This window comes from Microtus pennsylvanicus, chromosome 5 (genome assembly GCF_037038515.1).
Source record: "Microtus pennsylvanicus isolate mMicPen1 chromosome 5, mMicPen1.hap1, whole genome shotgun sequence".
Classification (NCBI taxonomy): Eukaryota; Metazoa; Chordata; class Mammalia; order Rodentia; family Cricetidae; genus Microtus; species Microtus pennsylvanicus.
In genome coordinates, this window is record NC_134583.1 from 69,812,210 (window position 1) to 69,835,330 (window position 23,121).

Here is a 23,121-nt window from a genome sequence, read left to right on the forward strand (position 1 = left end):
ATGTTCAAGTCAATACCATGTAAACTTAGTAGTTAATACAAGTGCAACTGGGACAGCCACAGGCATCCAAGGAGCTTCCCTGCTAGACACTGGGTACCACAAACCCAGGCTGCTGGCCCCATGGCTCTCCAGCACTAACAACTGAGAGCCAACACCTGTGGAATATGTGGTTTACCTGGACCAGCACAAGCTACAATAGATCAAACATTCAGCCCAAGCTATTTTATTTACGGTAATCCATTCTGAACTGGAAAGCGGTGAGATTTTAAATCACACTTACTGTGTGTATGTGCACACACACAAGCAAGGAGGCCAGAGAACAATTTGCCAGCGTTGGTTTCTGAGGATCTAACTAAGGGAATCTGGCAATAATTAGAAGCTTTTAACCTACACAAACAGTATAAAGAACACCTATATCAGGGGCTGGAGAGATGGCTCAACAGATACGAGCACTGACTACTCTTCCAGAGGACCTGAGTTCAATTTCCAGCAACCACATGGCAGCTCACAACTGTCTGTAACTCCAGTTCCTGGGGATCTGACACCTTCACACCAATGCACATAAAATAAATTTAAATAAATTATTTAAAAAAAGAACACCTATCTTTGCTCCGTCTGTCTTATAATTTGTTTGATCATCACAAGTCTTTTCTAACCCATTTAAGTTGTATGCATTATGTACACTTGCCTTCTAAATATTTCAGTGTGTTTCTTCAGATTATCGTAAGTTTAAACAGCTATAATAATACTTTAAATACTTTTAAAAGATTTATTTTTTAATCCTGTGTATCTGTGTGTAGGTATGTACTTGAGCACAGGTGCCTGAAGAGGCCATAAGAGGGCATCATATCTCCTTGACATAGAATTACAATCAGCTGTGAGTTACCTAAGTAAGAGCTGGGAACTAAATCTGGATCCTCTGCAAGAGCAGTAGGTGCTCTTAAACACTGAGACATCTCTGCAGGCCCTGATACAACCAGCCACGTATGTCGCAATGTCAGTTAATACTTTCCTTGAGCTGGGTGGTGGGAACCCCAGTCTTTAATCCCAGTACTTGGGAGGTAAAGGTAGGTGGATCTCTATAAATTCAAGGTCTGCCTCTGCCTCCCAAGGGCTGGAATTAAAGATCCGCACCACCACCACTCGACCATTTGAGGAGGCAAATGCACAGAAAGCATGACTAAAATAAAATGCAATTACCCTGCTAAAACCTAAAGTTCTATGTCACCAAAATACCAGGAAACTAAGCTTTTTGCCTGATCTTCCAAGCCAGGAGAAAAGCACAGGCAAATTCTCCAACCAACCAGTTTGAACTGGCCTGGCATTCAGTTTCTCTCATCATATTCATTTTTCTCTTTAAAGATTTATTTATTATGAGCAGCCAGTGCTCTTAACTACTGAGCCGTCTCTCCAGCCCCCTCATCGTATTCTTGATACCAGTGGCCTTACGCCTCCAAACACTAATCAGTTGTTTCTCAATTGTCCAGTCCTGCTGCCCACCTGCCAAGGGAACGAACAATCTATTTCCCCTGTTTCTGCTTTCTTTAGGCTTCCTATAAAATTCAACAAATTCTTCTCCTCAGCCTATCAAAATCTTAACTGTCTAATGGAATATAAAGTGTTGCCCAATCCTAGAATTCTAAACATAACAACAAAACAAAAATTAAGATCAATAAACTAAAGTTGTGCTTTTTTCTTTTGACACCGGTAACCATACCATACTAGTTATGTTGGGTTGCCTGACTCTAGAATCAAAAATGAGGCCAAATAAGGTCTTTAATCTGGGCTATGGATGTAGGTCAGTGGCAGGGTACTTGTCTAAGACACAAGGTCTCAGGTCTAACTCCCAATACTAGAAAAGTGGGAGAAATCCTATGAAGGTGTAAATGACACGGCTGTGACCTCAGCATTCAGGAGGTGGCAGCAGGAGGATCAGGAGTTCAGGGTTCCTCAGTTATACAGTGAGTATAAATAAGGCCTGCCTCAGTTACATGAGCCAATAGCAAATGAAATAAAAACAAAACAGGAAAAAGAAAAACCTTGAAATTTTAATTCTGTCCTTCAACACCCATTGTACTGCCATGTAAGTGATGGTCTATCCTTCTAGCACTGCCAAAAGGCGGAATGTCCCAAAGACATGAGAGGCTCATCACCCAAAGTGGCAGCCAGTTCTCCACTCCACATACAGTATATCTTCAGCTCTTACAATGAGTAAACCATCTGCAGGAGCGGCTTACAGGTGGTGAAAAGACCAGTTATTGACAGGATACAGCTAACTCCCCTAGCGCACATGTCTGGCAAGCCTTTTTATTTACCACATGGTTGCTCTAAATAGATGCCAAATAAGAGGAATTTGTTTCTAATTGTGATGGAGCTGAGTCTGTCAGAAACACAAAACCTTGCTTTCGCAGTTTCCAAACATTTTTCCCTTAACTGGGCCACACTTGACGACCGTAGCTCAATCCCTGGGACCTACATGAGGGAAGGAGAGAAGTGACCTCCACACGTGCACCACCCACTTACACACACGTACGATTCAATTAGAAATGAAGAACAAACAACCTGGGTGTCCTACTCCAGGTTTTGTTCTTAGATCTATGACCAACTGAGTTAATTTCTATGTAAAGTATGAGGTTTAGGTTGAGATTTCTATTTTTGTGTATAGTTTCAGTTTTGCTTCAAAGAATATCCTTACGGAGCTGGAGAGATGGCTCAGAGGTTAAGAGCATTGCCTGTTCTTCCAAAGGTCCTGAATTCAATTCCCAGCAACCACATGGTGGCTCACAACCATCTGTAATGGGGCCTGCAGGCATACACAGACAGAATATTGTATACATAATAAATAAACAAAAAAAAAGCCAAGTAAGTAGGTTGGCTAGCCAGCAAACCACAGAGATTTGCCTCGCTCCACTTCACCTCCCCAGTGTAGAAACTAAGGACATGCACTCTAAACCCCGTTTTTATACGGGAGCTCTGGGATTGAACTCAGGTCATTAGGCTTGTGAGCCAAGCATTTTCCCAACTGAGTGTTTCCCAGTCTCGTAGCCAGACTCAAAAACTCAGAAAGGGGTCGGGTGGTGGGACATGTCTTTAATCCCAGCACCCAGGAGGCAGAGGCAGGTGCGTCCTTGTGAGTTCGAGATCGACCTGCCTCTGCTTCCCAGGTGCTGGGATTAAAGGTTGAAGTTTCTTTTTAAACACACATACAGCAATGTCTCTGGTTGTGCTTAGAAAACGTTCTCACGTTTCCATTTTTGTTTGGCTGAAAATAATTTTAAGTTTCATAGAGACTTCTTTTTGATCTGTTGACTTTATATTTTACAAGTCTGACATCTTTCTGATTTCCCTCTTCCTGCAGATTTCCCTTCATAACTCAGAATGATTTATCTTGGCCAAAGTCACATGTGCACTTGGACAGTGCCTGTTCTGGGACTGGGAGGTGAACACACTAAATGAGCTGCTTGGTTGATGGGCACTCTCAGACCTTCAGGAGCTCTACGAATTTTCCAGCTACTATAAGCAGCAGCAAACTCTTCAGCTGTGGCTGCGTTTCCACACCCATCAGCTTGGCGGCATCTGCGTGAGCTCTGAAGCTTTGCTGATGGTGCACATATGGTCATATCTTCTTGGTGAACAGACCCACTGTGAAGTTGTCTCTCATTCTCATCTAAGTCAGCTTTGAAAACTATTTTAAAGGGAGGCTCCCAGGCGACACACGCCTTTACTCTCCAAAGGCAGAGGCAGAGGGAGCCGTGTGAGTTCTGGGCCAGCCTAGTCTACAGAGTGAGTTCCAGGACAGTCAGGGCTGTTGCACAGAGAAACCCTGCAGAGGTAAGTGAGTGAGTGAGTGAGTGAGTGAGTGAGTGAGTGAGTGAGTGAGTTCAGAGGACAACTTTCAAGGGTCAATTCTCTCCTACTAAGTGGGTCCCAGGAATTGAACTCAGGTCATCAGGGATGGCAGCCAGCACCTTTATCCACTGAGCCAGCTTGCTCATTTTCTTTTCATTTTAAAAAGAAAGAATCTCAGTGTATAGTCCTGGCGGGCTTGTAACTCGCTCTATAGACCAGGCTGGCCTTAAACTCGGAGATCCACCTGTCTCTGCTTTCCAGATGCTGGGTTTAAAATTGTTCACCAGCACACTTGACTTTTTCTATTTTTAAATTTTATTACAGCCGGGCGGTGGTGGCGCACGCCTTTAATCCCAGCACTCGGGAGGCAGAGGCAGGCGGATCTCTGTGAGTTCGAGACTAGCCTGGTCTACAGAGCTAGTTCCAGGACAGGCTCCAAAGCTACAGAAAAACCCGGCTCGAAAAACCACACACACACACACACACACACACACACACACACACAATTTTATTAAAATATACTGAGTGGTGGTGATGAACACCTTTATAAACTTGTAATTGAAGCACTAGGCAGAGACAGGAGGATCAAGTTCAAGGTCATTCTTGGCTATTAACGAGTTCAGGGCAAGCTTGCATTACGTGACAACTAGTCCCAAAAAGAAAAAAAATGGAAAACAAAGCCCAAGAATAGTGCTGGCAAGAGGACAGCCCAGTGAGACAAAATAAATAGCCTACACGTCTACACCCTCACTGTGGCCAACTCAACTTTCTATAAAGGAGAAAGCGCTGTAAGAATCATGTTGGAACAAATGAGTATCCCTGCAAAAAATTGAGATTTAGGCCCAAACCGTAAATCTGTTACAAAACTAATTTAAAATAGATCACAGAACTAAACAAACAAAAAGACTGTAACATTATAAAACTCAAACTATCACACAAAAGAAAACCTAGATAGACAAAACTTTGGCTAAAACTGTTCAAATAAAACACCAAAGACACACTCCACAAAAGAAAATAAGGATAAGACAGACTCACTACTTTTCTGTTCTATGACAGAAACTGTCAAAAAAAGAGACATGTATCCATGCATGTGCGTGCACTTTCGTGCGTACATGTGTGTACACACACACACAGATTGAGAGTAAGCACTATAGAGTAGCGATTATACAGAACACCAACCACATTACATGCAGATGAGAAAGTGTCCAAGCTGTCCTGTAAAAAGAACAAGTCCCGGGATGCAGGTCAGCAAAGAATGCTTTGCCTTGGCAGCAGGAGCTGTGAAGAGCAGCAGTTTTCATTCACTGCTGTGGCCACTACAGCAGGCAGCCTGGAGTCTGGCACTCGGCGAATGCATTCCTATCACTCTACCCCAGCAATGCAGAGAAACTGTGGACTTTGGAGGGCACCATGTTAACGGAGGCTTTATATACATATATTTGGGGCAGGGCCTTGTGTGCAGAGATCACAGGACAAGTTTTTAAATAACTATTCATTTTATTTTATATGTAGGTGTGGTGCCTGAATGTATGTGTAGTACTGTGAGGGCTGGCAGAGGTCAGAAGAGGGCATTAGAGTTCATGGAACTGGAGTCACAGTTACTATGTATGTGGTTACTGGGAATCTAATCTGGGTCCAGAGGACAGCTCTAGAATTCATTCTGTCCTCCTACCTTTAGACTGGGTTCCAGGGATTGAATTCAAGCCATTCAGTTAGCACAGTGAGCCATTTCCTTGGCCCAATGAGAATTTCTCCATTGTGACAAATACACTTCTCTTTGGAAATGTTATCATTTGGGAGAAGGGGAGGTCTTCCACAGAAATCTTTACCTTTCATATCTCCTGTGAACTTAAAACAGCTCTAAATAAATTCCTCAAAATCATATACAAGTAACAAAAACTAGAATGGATAGAAGCAGTCAAGAATGGCTGTAAACTCAAGTACTGGTTAGAATAATGGTTATAAGCAGTAACAGCAAAGGCTTAGCTACAGAATGCTAGTGATGGAATCCAGGGTCTCAAACACGGTGATCATATGCTCCACTAAGCTGTAGTCCTCAATCTCCACCCTCTCTCACCCAACCTATTTATTTAGAGTCTCACTGTGCTGCCCAGGCTGGCCTTGGAATTAGCATTCTTACTGCTTCCATCTTGAGGGCTGGGATTCCAGGTTATATGTGTATGAACCCAGAGGATAACGGGTGTCATTTTTTGAGAAGGGGGTTTTGCTGACACAGGCTAAGACCTGAACTCAAATCACAAGCACACACAAAAAAGTTGGGTATGGCCATGGGAGCCTACAACCCTAACACGGGGAGTGGAGACAGGTAGGGTGAGGAACTGACGAGTCAGCGCCTACAGCCAAAGCTGGAAGCTTTGGGTCTGGTAAAAGACCCTGCTTCAAGAGAATAAAATGGAGAATGATAGAGCAGGATGTCCAATGCCATCCTCTGGTGTCTACTAGACATTTATGTACAGATAAACACACAGACACAGACACCACTCCTCAACAACAAAACAGCACAAAGCCATAGCAGTCAAGAACTGGCAAGGAGGAAGATCAGAGAGACCATGGAGTAGAAATGGAGTTCGAAATAAAGCCACCTAGGTGGGACCAAATGATATTTCAATAAAGGTGCCAAAACTGTAATAAGGAAAAGATAGTCTCACCAACAAATAAGACTGGGAAAACTGGACAGCTATCAGTAAAAGAATGACTTTAGACCCCCTGCCTCACTCACTATTAAAAAAAGGGGGCGATGGGCAAATATATGGACAACCCAAAATATGAGCAACCAAAAGGAAGATAAGTTAGACTTTATTAAAATTAAAAACTGTGAGTGGGAAGCCGGGCAGAGGTGGTGCATGCCTTTAATCCCAGCACTCGGAGGCAGAGGCAGAGGCAGGTGGATCTCTGAGTTCAAGGCCAGCCTGGTCTACAAGAGCTAGTTCCAGGACAGGTTCTAAAACTACAGCAAAATCCTGTCTCGAAAAACCAAAAACAAAACAAAAACTCATAGCCAGGATTGCTAAGGGGGAGAAAATTCTCTGTATCAAGCAAAAAGACCTGAGTTCAATTCCTGGCTTTGCTTGTGAACTAGAGAGAAGGAAACAAAATCCCACAATTCAACAAGAAAAAGGAAAATTTACAAATTTTGCCTACATAGTGAGCCTAACGCTGGCCTGGAATACATGAGACCTGGTTTTAAAAAGTAAGAAGGAAGAAGCTGGAACCAGCTCAGTTGGTAGAGTGGTTGCCTAGCATGCACACCGCCAGCCTGGAATACACGAAACACTGCCTCACCTACTCATTGGCTGCAAAGGACTTAAACAGATGGCCTAGAATGCACTGTTATGTAGCTCAAGCTGACCTCAGACAGATCTGCAGCAAACCAAACTTTATTCTAGGTGCTGAGATTACAGGCATGAGACCACACCCAGGTTTTCAACAGATATATCTTGAGAGAGTATACCAAAATGCCAATATACACACATAAGGTATTATTTATTATTGGAGAAATTTATTTTCTCAAAAAAATAAAAAATTATTTTTAAAATAAAAATCCCGCCGGGTGGTGGTGGCGCACGCCTTTAATCCCAGCACTTGGGAGGCAGAGGCAGGCGGATCTCTGTGAGTTCGAGACCAGCCTGGTCTACAAGAGCTAGTTCCAGGACAGGCTCCAAAACCACAGAGAAACCCTGTCTTGAAAAACAAAAATAAAATAAAATAAAAAGCCCAACGTGTTCACTTCAGCAGCACATATACTAAAATTGGAACAATACAGAGATTAGCATGGCCCATGTACAAGGATGACATTCAAATTTGTTAAGTGTTCCATATTTAAAGGGAAAAAACCCAGCAGCATATACCTTTACTCCTACCCAAATGACTATATCGAACAAGAAATTAAGCAGTAAGAAAAGATCTGGAGACATCAGAATGGATGTGTCTTAGTGTTTCTATTGCTGTGATAAACACAGGAACAAAAGTAACTCGGGGAGGAAAAGGTTTAATTCATCTTACTGATGGCAGTCCATCATCCAGGAAGTCAGGTCAGAAACTCAAGGCAAAAATCGATTCAGAGACCATTAAGGAGTGAATGAATAAACAAAAATCTTTAAAATTATTCCTTAATTTGTAAGTGAGTGTTTTGCCTACATCCATGTTTCTGTACCACGTACATGCCTGGTGTCGTGGAGCAAAAAAGAAAGCATCTCAGCCCCTGGAACTGGGGTTACAGACAGGTGTGAACTGCCACACGAGTGCCGTGAGTCCAACTTGGGCCCTCTGGAAGAGCGTCTAGTCACCAGTACCTAAACAAAATAGTTTACAATCACATACAGAGGGAAATTATTTTCAGTTACAAAAAGAAATGCATGCTGAAACACGGATAAAACCTGAAAATATTCTAAATGAAAGAAAGCAGCCCCTAAGACTACATGTTATGACTCTACTTAAATAAAAAGTGTCCAGAATATGTTTAGGATGGTAGCCGCTAAAGCACTGGAGTTGTGTTTGGCTGTGTGTGTGTGAGTGTGCACGCGCGTGTGCGGTTCTTTTGGGATGATGGAAATGACAGTGGTGCTGGTTGTACAACATTATAAAAATACCAAAAAAACAGGCTGGGAAGATGGCTCAGGGGTTAAGAGCACTGGTTGCTCACCCAGGTGTCCTGTGTTCAATTCCCAGCAACCAAATGGTTGCTCACAAATATCTATAGTGAGACCTGGTGCCCTCTCTGACATGCGGGCTTACATGTGAAAAGGAAGGAAGGAAGGAAGGAAGGAAGGAAGGAAGGAAGGAAGGAAGGAAGGAAGGAAGGAAGGAGGGAGAGAGGGAAGGAGGGAAGGAAGGAAGGAAGGAAGGAAGGAAGGAAGGAAGGAAGGAAGGAAGGAAGGAAGGAAAGAAGACTGGGTCCTCTGTGAGAGTAGCAAGTGCTTAAAAAATCTGGACAGTGGTGGTGCACTCCTTTAATCCCAGCCCTCGGGAGGCAGAGGCAGGTGAAAGCTGTGAGTTCGAGGCCAGCTTGGTCTATAGAGTAAGTTCCAGGACAGACTCCAAAGCTACATAGAGGAACCCTGTCTTGAAAAATTGAAAACCAAAATAAATAAATAAATTTAAAAAAATATTTAAAACAAGCAAGCAAAAAAAAGGTCAGAAACCAAAACCTATATACATCAGTGTATATTTGTCTATATTGTATGCATTAATTCATAAAGACTTGTATATTAAAATGTTTTTAAAAATTAAAAAAATTATATAGATATAATAAACACAAAAAACCCCACCAAAATAACAACAAAAAAAAAAAACAACAAAAAAACAAAAGCCAAATGTTGTGGAATACTATTTTTTTTTTTTTTTTTTTGGTTTTTCGAGGCAGGGTTTCTCTGTGGCTTTGGAGCCTGTCCTGGAACTAGCTCTGTAGACCAGGCTGGTCTCGAACTCACAGAGATCCGCCTGCCTCTGCCTCCCGAGTGCTGGGATTAAAGGCGTGCGCCACCACCGCCCGGCCGTGGAATACTATTTTAACTAGGCATTTGTCCACTTTGCCTGCCTAAGGCACCTAACTGATCTAATAAAAAGATGAACGACCGATAAGTAGGCAGGAGAGGATAGGTGGGGCTGGCAGGCAGAGAGAATGAGAAAGAGAGGCACCCGCTCAGGGCCAAAAGCCAGGCAGACACCGGAAGCAGCGAACCCAGAGGTGGTGGTGCACGCCTTTAATCCCAGGCAGAGTTCAAGGCCAGTCTGGTCCACAAGAGTTAGTTCCAGGCAGGCACCAAAGCTGCACAAGAAAAAAGAAGCAGTGAAAGTAAGATATACAAAAGGAGAGAAAGGTAAAAAGCCCTGAGACAAAACATAGATAAAGAGAAAGGGGTTGAATTATAAGAGCTTGCAAAAAGTGAGACAAGCTAAGGCCAAATATTCACAGCTACTAAGTCTCCGTGTCATAATCTGGGAGCTGGTTGATGGTCCAGAAACAAAGTCTGTTACACCCAAACAAACAAACAAAAAAAAAATGCTAGTGATGGCTTAGTGGTTCAGGTTGCTTACCGCCAAGCCCGATGACCTGAGTCTGATCACTGGAGCCCAGACAGTAGAAGGAAAAGAACCAACTCCTACAAGTTGTCCTCTGACCTCTACACATGTAAACCACCCCCTTTCAGACAAAATTAAAAATCATTAAATACCTATTTATATAATTTAGTAGTTACTAAACCTAAGGCTCCACATAATACCAATAACACTCAGCTATATCCTCAGGTTTTTTATCTTGAGACAGATTTTCATTGGTTGCCCAGACAGGCCTTATATCACCAGGTCAAACATATACGCCTAAATTGCAAATTTTATGTGAATTATATCTGAATAAGAATGTTTTGCCACCCTCAAAACACTAGAAAGCAAGAACAGTTGAAAGTTTCCAGCTCAATCTGGGTCGGGCTTGGTACTACAAATCTTTAATCCCAGCACTTGATAGGCAGAGGCAAGTATATGGATCTCTTGTGAGGACTGCCTGGTCTACATAGTAAGTAAAACCCTGTTTAAAAAAAAAAATCAAATGATAAAAGGAGTTTCACTCAACAGGAGAACAGAACTTACTTAACAGGTATGTATTGGCCTTTTAAGCACATGATTTTATTAGAACTTAAATATGCATTTTGCCATGGTTGCTCAATTCACTCCTCTGAGACTCTCCCCGCCGTTAAGGCAGGCCTCAAGAGACGTGACTATCCCACGAACTCTTACAGCCATCAGAGCTGTCAGTAATCACGAGGTAACAGTCGACTCTATGCTGGGCCAAGAAGAGAGAAAATCTAGAATTGGGGACAAAGGTAGGTGTGGGTTGGAACTGAGAACAAGTGAATCTGTGGGCTATGGAGAAGAAAAACAGCAAGTTAAAACACAAAACTGAGTGTCCTTGAGAGAGCTGCCTGAACTTCCTCTTCCTAAACTAGGATCTGACTCTGCTCAGTTCCTCAAAACACCCAGGCCCCTTTCCACAGTCTTGGGGCTCTAGCCTTACCATAATTAGTGTTTAGTGCCTACCGAGAGCAGAGTGGTACAGAGAGGAGCTCCAAGCTGGGCTCAGACACTGACTGTGAACCGCCTGGGTTCACGGTGAAGACAAAATCAGACTGGATCTCATCACTGCTTAGAATGCTTGAAAAGACCAGTGACCAGACACTCAAACTTCCCATCCTTTACAGGCTTGTCAGCCTTGAACATCAGAGTCAACCAAGACACCAAACTAAGCCAACACTAAAACACCCCTGGCAGTTGTAAGCAGCATGAAATGAAGCGGTCATGTGGCCAGTGAGATGGCTCCGTGGACAAGACCGCTCGCACGCTCGCTGTCGAGCCTGATGACCTAAGTCCAAACACTGGAACCACACGGGACAGAAAGAATTAATCCCCAAAAGCTGTATTCTGGTCTTCATATGCATGTGTGTGCACAGTCTTCCCCCGTCCCTCCCTATGAGGAGAGGTGGCACATGCCTTTAGTCCCAGCTACTTAGAAGCTGAAGGAGTTGGATGCCAGTCTGACAAGATCTGATCTCAAAGTAAATGAATGATTAATAACCCAAATTATTACTACAGGGGAAGAGTGGTCAGGCATAGTGATACATGCCTCCCAGCACATGGAGGCCAGAAACATCATTGGTTAGAGTGAGCTGGAGGCCAACCTGAGCGCCACAAACACTGACTCAAAAAAAACAAGAAAATAAATGAAAAATGAGGAAAACTAGAGTAAAAAACATTCCCTGGCACCCACAGAGAAAGACTCACAACTGCCTGTAACTTCTGCTATCCAAGGGCACCTATACATGTACATATATCCTTGGAGAAATATACAAGTAGATATAAAAACACCTCAGAAGACATTTAGATAAAAGCCAGAAGTGATGGTACATGCTTAGAATCCCAGAAGTTGGAAGGCTCAAGACCAGCCTGGGTTAGGTGGTGGGTACCAGAGAAGAAAAAAGTAAATAGATCACATACTAAGGTAATAATATACCACATTCAATGGAAGTTTGGGTGTAGAGGGGTATGCTTGTAACCTCCGCACTGAGGCTGAAGCAGAAGGATGGGGCTGGGGCTACCTAAAGAAACTAAAACTCAAGGGGGAAAAGTCTCTAGAAGCGACTGACAGCCACTGGTTCCAGTACAGCAGAGAAGCTATACTAGAAACAAGAAAGGAGGCTGTCACAGAGGACCACAGATCCTGGGCTATGACAACAGTGTTGAAGATGAAGATTTCTGGACAGGGTCAAGAGATATTTAGTAAATCTAAAGCTAGTACAACACACTGACCGAAGCTGGGTGTGGTAGCACAAGAAATATTTCATAATTAAAGCTGATACAATATTCTGACAGAAACTGGGTGTGGAGGCACATGCCTGTAATACCAGCATTTAGGTGGTGAGGCAGATGAAGTCTAAGGTCAGCCTGAGCTACACAGTGAGTTCAAGGCTAGCCGGGACTCCACAGCAAGATCCCACCTAAGAGCACAGGCTTGCGGCTAGGGAGATGGCTCTGGAGTTCAGATGGAGACCTGCTCTTTCAGAGGACCTGATTTGGTTCCCAAACACTCATGTTGGGAGCCCACAACAGCCTGTAACTCCAGTTTGTTTTGCATGTGGGGGAGGGGTTCCAATACCTCTAGGGGCAACTCCACTCACAGGCACAGATCCACACACTAGCACACAGACACAGTTAAAAATAAGTCTAAGATTCTACAACTCTGCAGCCTCTTACAGTCTCTACCCACAAGAAGCTAATAAGCATCTGAAACGTAGTTAGTAACAACAAGGAATTTAACCTTTAATTTTGTGTAATTTCCACTAATTTAAGTAAGTGGCTGCTGTATCAGACAACACAGTTCTGGATTAGTCACCTAATTTAAGATATATGACAGGATAAAAAATTTGTCTAAAAATATACACCAGGACATTCAGAATGCCAAAATAAGTTCCCTAAGACGGGAAGATGTTCAAGACATACTAAGAAGGGCTGGAGAGATGGCTCAGAGGTTAAGAGCATTGCCTGCTCTTCCAAAGGTTCTGAGTTCAATTCCCAGTAACCACACGGTGGCTCACAACCATCTGTAATGGAGTCTGGTGTTCTCTTCTGGCCAGGAGGCATACACACATACAGAATATTGTATACATAATAAATAAATAAATATTTTTAAAAAAAAGACATACTGGGGGCTGGAGAGATGGCTCAGTGGTTAAGAGCATTGCCTGCTCTTCCAAAGGTCCTGAGTTCAATTCCCAGCAACCACATGGTGGCTCACAACCATCTGTAATGAGGTCTGGTGCCCTCTTCTGGCCTGCAGACATACACACAGACAGAATATTGTATACATAATAAATAAATATTTTTAAAAAAAAGACATACTAAGAAACACATATTTTGGCTGGGTGGTGGTGCATGCCTGTAATCCTAGCACTTGGAAGGCAGAGGCAGATGGACCTCTGTGAGTTCGAGGCCAGCCGGACCTACAGAGCTAGTGCCAGGACAGCCAGGACTCTTACACAGAGAAACCCTGTCCCCCCCCAAAAAAAACAAAAATAAATAAATAAATATGAAAACATGTATCAAGATAACATAAACACCGCATCTTTCAATTTTAAGAAGCTCTAGAACAGGGTATAATGGCCACAACTGTAGTCCCACAGTTTGGAGACAGGAGAACTCTCTCCTCCACCATACAAAGAACCAGTCAATGTCCTTCCATTTGCTTTTCATTCAATATGCAAAATACTGTAGTATTTATAACCAAATTATAGGTTTTTCTGCACTATGAAAAGATGTGTGACCTTAGGATCACACTTAAGGAACAAAATATGACAGAAATATATCTAATAGGGGGCTGGAGAGATGGCTCAGTGGTTAAGAGCATTGCCTGCTCTTCCAAAGGTCCTGAGTTCAATTCCTGGTAACCACATGTGGCTCACAACCATTTGTAATGATGTCTGGTGCTCTCTTGTGGCCTGCACACACACACAGACAGAATATTGTATACTAAATAAATAAATAAATATTTTTTTTTAAAAAAAGAAATATATCTAATAGTATTATATTTAAAAACCACTTTATCCCTACAGCACTCCAGGGTACTGGAATATTTATCTGGCTGGGCAAGGTGGTCAGCTAGTGATGCCAGCACTCCATAGGCTGAGGTAGCCATGAGCCCCAGGCCAGCCTGGGCTAGAGATCCTGTCTCAAAGAAATGGGAAGAGAATTGGAAAACAATCATGGGAACTTAACCCTTTTATGTCCCAAACCTTTAACTATGGAAGGATTTGTCCTAAAACGTGTCTATGCCATTTGCACTGAGAGCCAGTAGGGAATCGGATCCTCACTCGACATCTGGGAGTCATTATTATTCTCAACACCAATTGTTGGGTTCAATATTTTGAACTTCAATTACTAGCATTAAGTTAAAGAACATACCTTACCCCCCCTTTTTTAAGAGATAGGGTCTCACCTTACAGGGTAGTCTCAAGCTAGCAATTAGGCCTCTTCCAGGTGCCAGAATCACGGGTAAGCAGCCTATTCCCTTTGAAAACCACCCTAGATTGCTACATAGGAATCTGCTTCTCTCCGCCTGCAGTGTAGCCAGACCAGCCGGCAGGCCAGGCATGCATTCTCCCATTGAGCACATCCCATGCCCATGTTTTAGTCTTTCCTGGGGCTGCACACTCCCTCCCCCTCTTCATCAGATTCTGTGTTCTCTGACTACAGTACTTCTATCTGCGGCTTTATAGTTTCACCCTGGGAAACAACAAGGTTGGTTAGAATTCTAGGCAGAATAAACGGTTGCTGCGGGAGCATGGAGGCCCTACTACAGGAGACTTCCCACGGAGAGAGGTGGCACAGGGCTGAGAGCCCAGCACTTAAGCGGCTGAGGCAAGAGAAATGACAGGAGTTCAACTAGCCTGGGCTATACGACGAGTCCCAGGCCAGTCTGCAGCTGTCTAGGAGAAATCGGTTACGGGCTGCTGAGGACTGTAGCTTCTTACTAACCCTTCGCTAACATGTCAGGGTGTGTGTGTAGGGACTGAACCCAGGGCCTTTGCACATGCTAACTATGGACTTCACAATGAAATCCCCCTCTGCCCCCTCACTATGGTTTAAACGATATGAGAGAGTCCCACAGCCCTTTAATTCCATGCAAGTCAAATGCTGCCGATCTAACAGTGGTTTCGAGCCAAGTCTGACTCCGTCGTCCCTGAGCAAAACAAAAATAGGGATGAGAGTGGGAATCGGAAGGTCTAGTTAAGTACAAGAGTAAAGACGACAATGACAGCTAACATTTACTCCGGCTTGCCTGCAGCACTCCCGGCTCGCGCTCGGGAGAAACGCTTGTAAACAGCTGAGTATCTCTCGCTAGCCCCCGCAGGGGCACGCGAGCGGGTCACAAAGCAGGCGCGTTCTAAAGTCAACAGGACAGAAAAACGAGGCATTGCCACCTATCTCGAGGGGGGGCATGTGGAAACAGGGGCACAGTGAACTTCTGAGCGATGGATCGAGCACCCCACACACACACCCCCCACACACACACCGGAAGTTTTGAAATATCCTGCGGGCTCCCACAGGCAGAGTGGCTTCCCTCCGCCGCCGCTCTCGGAGCCCTCGGTGGGCAAGGGGACCTCTCCGCGCCTGCAGCACCCGGGCTAGGTAGGCCACCAGCCAGGAGCCAGGCCGTCAATCACAGCCAGCACTCGCAGCTACGTCCCCCGCAGCCCGCCAGCGGGAGCCGGGCAGCGGGCAGGTGGTGGCACCTGCGGCCGCGACCCGAGAGGGCTGTTCCCGGCTCGGCTGCCAGGCCCAGGGCCCCGCGATCACCTCGGCGGTGATCCCTCGGACCGTCGTCCCGGTGGCGGCCGCGCCACAGGCCCGGCCACGCCAACTCGCTCGCCGCGCGCCACTCACCGAAGAAGCCCTGCACGATGCCGAGCGGGTGGCTCAGCCAGTCTTCTCCACAGGGCATGGCGCTGAGAGCCGGGGCCAGCGCGGCCCGTGAGGCGCTTCTCCGTGGGCCGAGCGCGCTCGGAACCCGGCGGCTCCTCGGGGGCTCGTCCGCGCCCTCCCACGCGCGGGGCGTCGCGAGCCGCGGGCCTCCAGGAGACGCTGCCGCGGTGACGAGCGCCTCAGAGCTGCTGACCCGCGGCAGGAGCGGCGCGGTGGTCCCCACCTCCACTTCTCACAATGGCGGGAAATCGCGGCCACCGACCGCGCAGCCTGCGACCTGGGTGGAGTTCGGGAGGGAGGGGCGGCGGGAGCGTGCTGCGCAGTCCCGGAGGGGAGGGAGTGGGCGGGGCGGGGCGGCCATTTTGGAGACGGGTAGAGACCAGGCAGTGGCGCGGCCGCCATCTTGGAGATGGGCACAGGGAAGAGACTGGACTGTGCAGAGTAGTCACCGTGAGAGCGCATTGATGGGAAACCCCACCAGGCTACCTTATTGGCCTGCGGAAGGATCAAATGGCACAAGCTAGCTAACCCAGGCCTCAGAGTCATCTCTGAACAAAATTAAGGGGTGAACCTGATTTTTCTGTGACTTAATTTTTTTTCATCTGTTTCTGGCGCTAGAATTCTATGGCACCCTGCCCAAAATCCTATGTAAGAACTTGTCCCCAGCTCAATGAGTTCTTCCTGAACGATTTAATTGAGGAGGCTTTTAAATCAAGGAGGCATTGCATGCAGGCTTTGTGGGTATCTCAGTATTGCAGAGGAACTGGTTCCTCGTGGAGAAACAAGTACTCAGAACTCTCTTCTGGCCCAGTTTAGTTTCTGACCTGAAAACACACGCAAGCGAGCATCTACCTCCAACCTGGCAACTAGGGAGCTGTGGCAGGATATCCAGGCACATAGAGAGTGCAGGATACTCTTAGAGGGCTGACCCAGAAGGGCAACGCCTTTAGCCAGGGAATTTAGGAATTGTCCAAGTTTTCACAAACCATTTCCCCACTGTATGGGATGTACCTCAGAAAACCCTGGTTTCATCACCTATACCTACTTGACCAAAAAAAAAAAAAGGTGATCTGAATGGAATCTAGAAAGTAGATGGCTGAAGAATAAGAACTGCCCAGTGGTAGAGCACTTGCCTGGCATGCAAGAGGCCCTGGGTTTAATCCCGTCCCTAGCAAGAGATAAAAGGCAAAGAGGCTGCAACGGATAAACAGAGTCAGCTAGACTGAACCCAGAGACCTCCATAGAGCTGTAGGGAAAAGAAACAAAACCTGCCGCTCTGCCTTTCTTGGTTCCCTGCTCTTAACAGCACACAGGTTGATGAGGGAAAGCTGACGGGCATTGTCTTTAAATTCCAGCACTTGGGAGATGCTGGCAAGGAAGATCAGGTGTTCACAGTCAGCTTTGGCTACATACCCAGTTTGAGGCCAGCCTGAGCTACATATAACCCTGTCTCATAAAAAGAAAAAAGTTTGCCGGGCGGTGGTGGTGCATGCCTTTTAATCCCAGCACTCGGGAGGCAGAGGCAGGCAGATCTCTGTGAGTTCAAGGCCAGCCTGGTGTACAAGAGCTACCTCCAGGACAGGCTCCAAAGCTACAGAGAAACCCTGTCTCGGAAAAAAAAATTTTTTAAAAGGTTATGAACATGAGTACCACAAGTTTATGAACAACCAGGGAAAAATAACTTAAAGTGGCTTATAATTTGGGCTGTCTAGCAATCATCCACAGAGAACAATAAATTTGTAGAGAAATGACAGAAGAAAGTAGTTTTCTGTTCTCAAAGGCCGCAAATCAAAATATGAAAGACTGATTACAGTTTAGCAATGTGTGAAATCTTTCCATTTCTGGTTTGATAAAGATCTAAAGTTCTCGTTGGTAATTAGCTTCTGTATTAACTGATGGGAAGGGGAGGGGAGGGAGGACACCTTGGAAACCCATGTCCTGTTTTGATACAGACAGTGGGAGGGCAGGAGTATATATATATATGATTCTGTCGGTTGCCTTTAACTCAAGGTAATCTTTATACCAAAATATCATGATTTGGAGCGCTACCTGACTTGCTTCAGGGCGAAAGAGGTAATTTGGACTTGGCATCTCAATATGACTCTACATCTGGTATTGTGAGTTGAGAAACTAACAAGGCTCGAGCCGGGCAGTGGTGGCGCAAGCCTTTAATCCCAGCACTTGGGAGGCAGAGGCAGGCGGATCTCTGTGAGTTCGAGCCCAGCCTGGTCTACAAGAGCTAGTTCCAGGACAGGCTCCAAAACCACAGAGAAACCCCGTCTCAAAAAACCAAAAAAAAAAAAAAAAACCTAACAAGGCTCGGACAATGTTGTCCCCATAGGCTCATAAGTTTGAATCATGGTCTCTAGTTGGTGGAACTGTTTAAAAAGGGTTAAGAGGTGTTGACCCGCCCAGCAGGTCCTAAGTTATTCCAGGGTCTTGAAGAGGCACTATCTGAAAGACACGGGGGAGAGAGAGAAACGGACGCCAAGCAGTATTCCTTGTCAAGGCATCCCCTTTATTGAAGCAAGTTTTACATCTTATATACTCCTCAGTGAGGAGCTTGGGCAGGGGGGAACTGAGGAAGGGGGGAAGGGAGGGAAGGAAAGGAGGGGCTCGGTGGCTAGGCAGCTAAGCGGGGCAGTTGTAAGGTCAGTGGCTAGAGCACCTGCTGTTAGTGATGCAGCAAAAAAGAAGATACTCTGAGGGGCCGTCTGAAGCTTGAATCTCTAAGGTCAGTATACAATGTCTCAGTTAACTTTAAGTTTTTCTGTCTCAAGATTTCCACCTCAAGGCCCTGTGAGGCGTGAGAAAGGAGAAGCCTGAAATGGCTCCTGACAAGGTGTGGTCTTGTTGTAGGAGATGTGTCATGGGGCAGCCTTTGGAATGTTGTGGAAAATTTGTTTTTCAAGATAGGGTTTCTCTGTAGCTTTGGAGCCTGTCTTGGAACTAGCTGTTATAGACCAGACTGTCTTCAAGCTCACAGAGATCCGCCTGTCCCTGCCTCCCATGTGCTGGGATTAAAAGCGTGTACCACCACCGCCCGGCATGGAAAATTACTTTAACTATGTAAAGATGTGTTACATTTGTTTTTGCTGCTTTTGTCCAATGCCTGCCTGTGGCACCTGATTGGTCTACTAAAAAGCTGAATGGACGATGACTAGGCGGCGGAGGGATAGGCAGGGCTGGTGGCAGAGAGAATAGGTAGTAGGAGGAGTCAGGCTAGGAGAGGAGAGAGAACGAGGGAGAGAGTGAGACTCCTGGAACCATCCAGCCAGACACTGAGTAGGACATACCACATGAAGAAAGGTTAAAAAAAAACCCGAGGCAAAACATAGATGAAGAGAAACAGGTTAGTTTAAGTTTTAATAGCTAGTTGAACAAGCATAAGATAAGGTCAAGCATTCATAACAATTATTAAGTCTCCGTGTCATGATTTGGGAGCTTCAGAAACCTCCCACCATTCCCAGTGGGCTCCCTCTGCCTTCTGCTTTCCGATCCTGACTTGAGATCTCAGCTGGTCCTGTCACCATGCCTCTGCCCTGCCATCATGGACTCTGACCCTCTGAAGCTATAAGCCCAATGAAAAGCGTTCTTTCATGAATTGTCTTGGTCACGGTGTTTTCTCACAATAGAAAAATAACTAAGACAGATGATATCACCACCTCATTCATTCATTAGTTCATCCAGTAGAGAGAGTAGTTACATTCTTGGAACTGAATGAGGAAATTCCGTATTTTATTTTATTTATTTATTTATTTATTTTGGATTTTCGAGACAGGGTTTTTCTGTGGCTTTGGAGCCTGTCCTGGAACTAGCTCTGTAGACCAGGCTGGTCTCGAACTCACAGAGATCCGCCTGTCTCTGCCTCCCGAGTGCTGGGATTAAAGGCTTGCGCCACCACTGCCCGGCTGGAAATTCCATATTTTAGCTTTGAGTCTCATAATGTAAAAATTAAAGCTATGTTCTAAGATACCTGGCTATAGAGATTTTTATTTATTTATTTATATCATTGTAGCCCAGGTTTCCTTGAAACTCTCTATGTAGCCCAGGCTGAGCTACATCTTTGTCCCTGTCGGTGGACACTTTTTTGTTGAGGGGGGGTTTAAGACAAGGTTTCTGTGTGTAACCCTGGCTGTCCTGGAACTCTGCTTGTGTCTCTGCCTCCTGAGTACTGGGATAAAAGGTGTGAACCACCACCGCATCAATGGACTCTTAATCTGATGGTGTTACTGGGAGGAGTGGAGTCCATGAAGGGGAACCGGATAGAAGACCACTGGCATTGAAGGGTATATCCTGTTCTGAGCCCTTTTTGGTCTTTTTTTACTCTCCTTAATTATTATTTAGCTTTTCTTTCTTCCTTTTGTGGTCTAACATTTTTTTAAAGATCATATGGTGAGAGCCGGGCGGTGGTGGTGCACGCCTTTAATCCCAGCACTCAGAAGGCAGAGGCAGGCGGATCTCTGTGAGTTCGAGGCCAGCCTGGTCTACAAGAGCTAGTTCCAGGACAGCTAGGACTGTTTCACAGAGAAACCCTGCCTCGAAAACAAACAAACAAATAAAAATCTCAAAGTGATAGTTTTGGAATTTGGGTTTTTCTGAGGTGAGCACATATAAGGCAAGCTGTCTGCAAAGTTGTCCCTTCACTTATGAAGAGACCGAGGAACTAATTTTTAGGTTTTGGTTTTAGTTTTTCTTTCTCAGGGAAGCTTTTTTTAAATCACTTCAGGCTGAGTAAGTTCTATAATGGTCTGATGGAGAGAGATATATGTTCTCTTCTCATGGAATGTTTAGACCTCTGTCCCCTGATGATGTCAGTGTTCCAGGAAGCACACTTAAGGAAAGTCTGCAGGTTATTGTTATTATGTGTTTAGTTGATTGTTTTGCCAAACTGTAATTCCCCCCGCCCCAAAGGAAGGATCTCAAGTCTGTTTTCTACATCTCTCTGGTGTACAGTACAAGGACAGAAGAATCTTCTTGACCAGCTTCTAGTCTAGCATGGCTTCTAGCAGTTTGAGGCCATGTTACCTATGATTCACCCAAAGGCATTTTCAATACTGCTCTCCCCATTTCCAGCCCCCATTAAAATGCTTGTCTAAAGAAGCTCAAAACTCTCAGAATTTACTGTTTTTTTTTTTTTTGAGACAGGTTTTCTCTGTAGCTTTGAAACCTGTCCTGGAACTAGCTCTTGTAAACTACGCTGGCCTCGAGCTCACAGAGATCCACCTGCCTCTGCCTCCCACGTGCTGGGATTAAGGGATTAAAGGTGGGCGGTGGCTGGAATTTACTGTTTTTCTTCCAGTCAAAACCGGCTAATATGGGCTGGAGAGATGGCTCAGAGGTTGAGAGCATTGCTTGCTCTTCCAAAGGTCCTGAGTTCAATTCCCAGCGGCCACATGGTGGCTCATAACCGTCTGTAATGGGGTCTGGTGCCCTCTTCTGGCCTGCAGGCATACACACAGACAGAATATTGTATACGTAATAAATAAATAAATAAATATTTAAAAAAAAAAAAACAAAACCGGCTAATAGGCAGATAGGTCCCTGACCCTAGATTAGAGCAGAGTGTTTTTTTTTTTTCTTGGTTTTTCGAAACAGGGTTTCTCTGTGGTTTTGGAGCCTGTCCTGGAACTAGCTCTTGTAGACCAGGCTGGTCTCGAACTCACAGAGATCCGCCTGCCTCTGCCTCCCGAGTGCTGGGATTAAAGGCGTGCGCCACCACCGCCCGGCAAGCAGAGTGTTTTTAATTATAAATCTTTTCTTTGCCCCTTTGAAAGGCAACTCGCCTACCCTTTGGAACCGCCTTACGAAAAAGACACTTTGTTTTTCGAGATAGAGACAAGAGTTTGCCACACTTTGTGGACCAGGCTGGCCTCGACTCAGAGATCCACCTGCCTCTACCTCCTGAGTGCTGGGATTAAAGGCGTGAGCCAGCACCGCGTGGCTCCAAAGACACTTTTCAATGCATACATTCAAGGAGATAGTAGCCCCGAGTGGTGGAACACACCATTGAAGCACTTGGACAAGGCAATCGGATTTCCAGGCGACATAATGAGATCCTGTCTCAAAACAAAACAAAACCAAAAATAAAAAAACAAAAATCCCAAGGAGATAGTACTTTTTACTCCCATGTCCTACCACTGCCTGCCATAAAGATTTGAGAATTGCTGCGTGGGACAGTATTAACCTCAGGACTGGAAGAGCTGGGGTAGGAGGATGAAGGCCAGTCTGGGCTACCTAGCGAGATTCGGCCTCGCAAGCAAGCAAATAAACTCAAGCCACAAAACAGCCCATAAGAAACTCATGCAGCCCAGCGCAACTGAGAATCCGTGACTTTCAGCGTCCAGCAGTGCTTGGATTCAGAACCCGCAACGGCTTGGGCCTGAAGCCGATTCCACCTTATTGCTTTCGGGCGGCGTCAGCTTCCGGAAGAAGACGGGTCCCTGAGTGGCTCCCCGGCCTGCGGCCTCCGTGCGCAGATGCGGAAGTGCGGTGGCACTCTGGCTGACCGGCTTCCGGCCTGTGCTGCAGCACCGGGCTAGCAGAGCCACGTAACGGCCGGGGGTCTGCAGCCATGGCGGATAGGAAGACTAACGGTGGCGGAGCGTCCGCCTCGTCGAGCACTAACTTACTCTTCTCCTCCTCGGCCACGGAGTTCAGCTTCAACGTGCCCTTCATCCCCGTCACGCAGGCCGCCGCCTCCCCGGCTTCCCTGCTCTTGCCCGGAGGTAGTGAGCCGAGGGCACTTGGGGGCCAGTGTGTGCTCCGAGGAGGGTGGGACAGGAGCGACACCTTTTCTGGGCCGCTTTTCAGGGCCAGTAGTGGGCAGCTTCCAGAGGGCCAGGGACCGTGCTCTCCTGGAGGAGGGGCCCAGGTGATGAGGCTTGCTCTTGGGCCAAGGAACCGCTGTCACTGCACAAGTTTTTGTTGTACCCCCAGTGGTGTGCTGGAGGCTGGCAGGGAATGCAGCTAAATTAGACAGTTTCCCTCTGCTAGAATACCGCAAGCTAGCCTCTTTCTGGGAAACCCCCGTGATAGGGCAGGCCATCACCTAGGAGACGGCACGCTGTCTCCAGAGGGGACAGTGCCCCTCTGGTAGAGTACTGTAAAGTCTCTGCTAGAAGACACTCCGGGCTTCAGGAGGATACCTCCTAGGATAGACAGCGCGTCCTGCTAGGACGGATATGTAACGAAGTGTAGGTCCGGAATGCTTTTCTCGTTTTTCCAGGTATCACTTTCTCTGAGCTCTTCCTTCTTCTCTTAGGCGTCCAGACTGGCTCTCAC

The 23,121-nt window shown here is 45.8% G+C and overlaps 2 protein-coding genes and 1 non-coding gene across 6 annotated transcripts in view; 2 read left to right on the forward strand and 1 right to left on the reverse strand.

The window, feature by feature from the left end:
• Mcmbp (minichromosome maintenance complex binding protein) overlaps positions 1 to 16,063 on the reverse strand; it is a 44,961-nt gene extending 28,898 nt beyond the window's left edge. Inside the window, exon 1 of one of the 2 annotated variants that reach the window (XM_075972456.1) lies at positions 15,799 to 16,063. In XM_075972456.1, the coding sequence (XP_075828571.1) occupies positions 15,799 to 15,856 (58 nt within the window). In that variant the 5' untranslated portion in view covers positions 15,857 to 16,063. The remainder of the gene's footprint in view (positions 1 to 15,798) is intronic. The other variant, XM_075972455.1, reaches the window with a different exon arrangement.
• On the forward strand, positions 7,590 to 7,693 carry LOC142851511 (U6 spliceosomal RNA). Its single transcript, XR_012910824.1, has one exon. It is a non-coding gene; the product is annotated as a U6 spliceosomal RNA (small nuclear RNA).
• A 6,273-nt stretch (positions 16,064 to 22,336) lies between the features above and the next one.
• Positions 22,337 to 23,121, forward strand: part of Sec23ip (SEC23 interacting protein) — a 45,976-nt gene continuing 45,191 nt past the window's right edge. For all 3 annotated transcript variants that reach the window (XM_075972459.1, XM_075972460.1, XM_075972461.1), the window contains exon 1: positions 22,337 to 22,565. In XM_075972459.1, the coding sequence (XP_075828574.1) occupies positions 22,412 to 22,565 (154 nt within the window). In that variant the 5' untranslated portion in view covers positions 22,337 to 22,411. The remainder of the gene's footprint in view (positions 22,566 to 23,121) is intronic.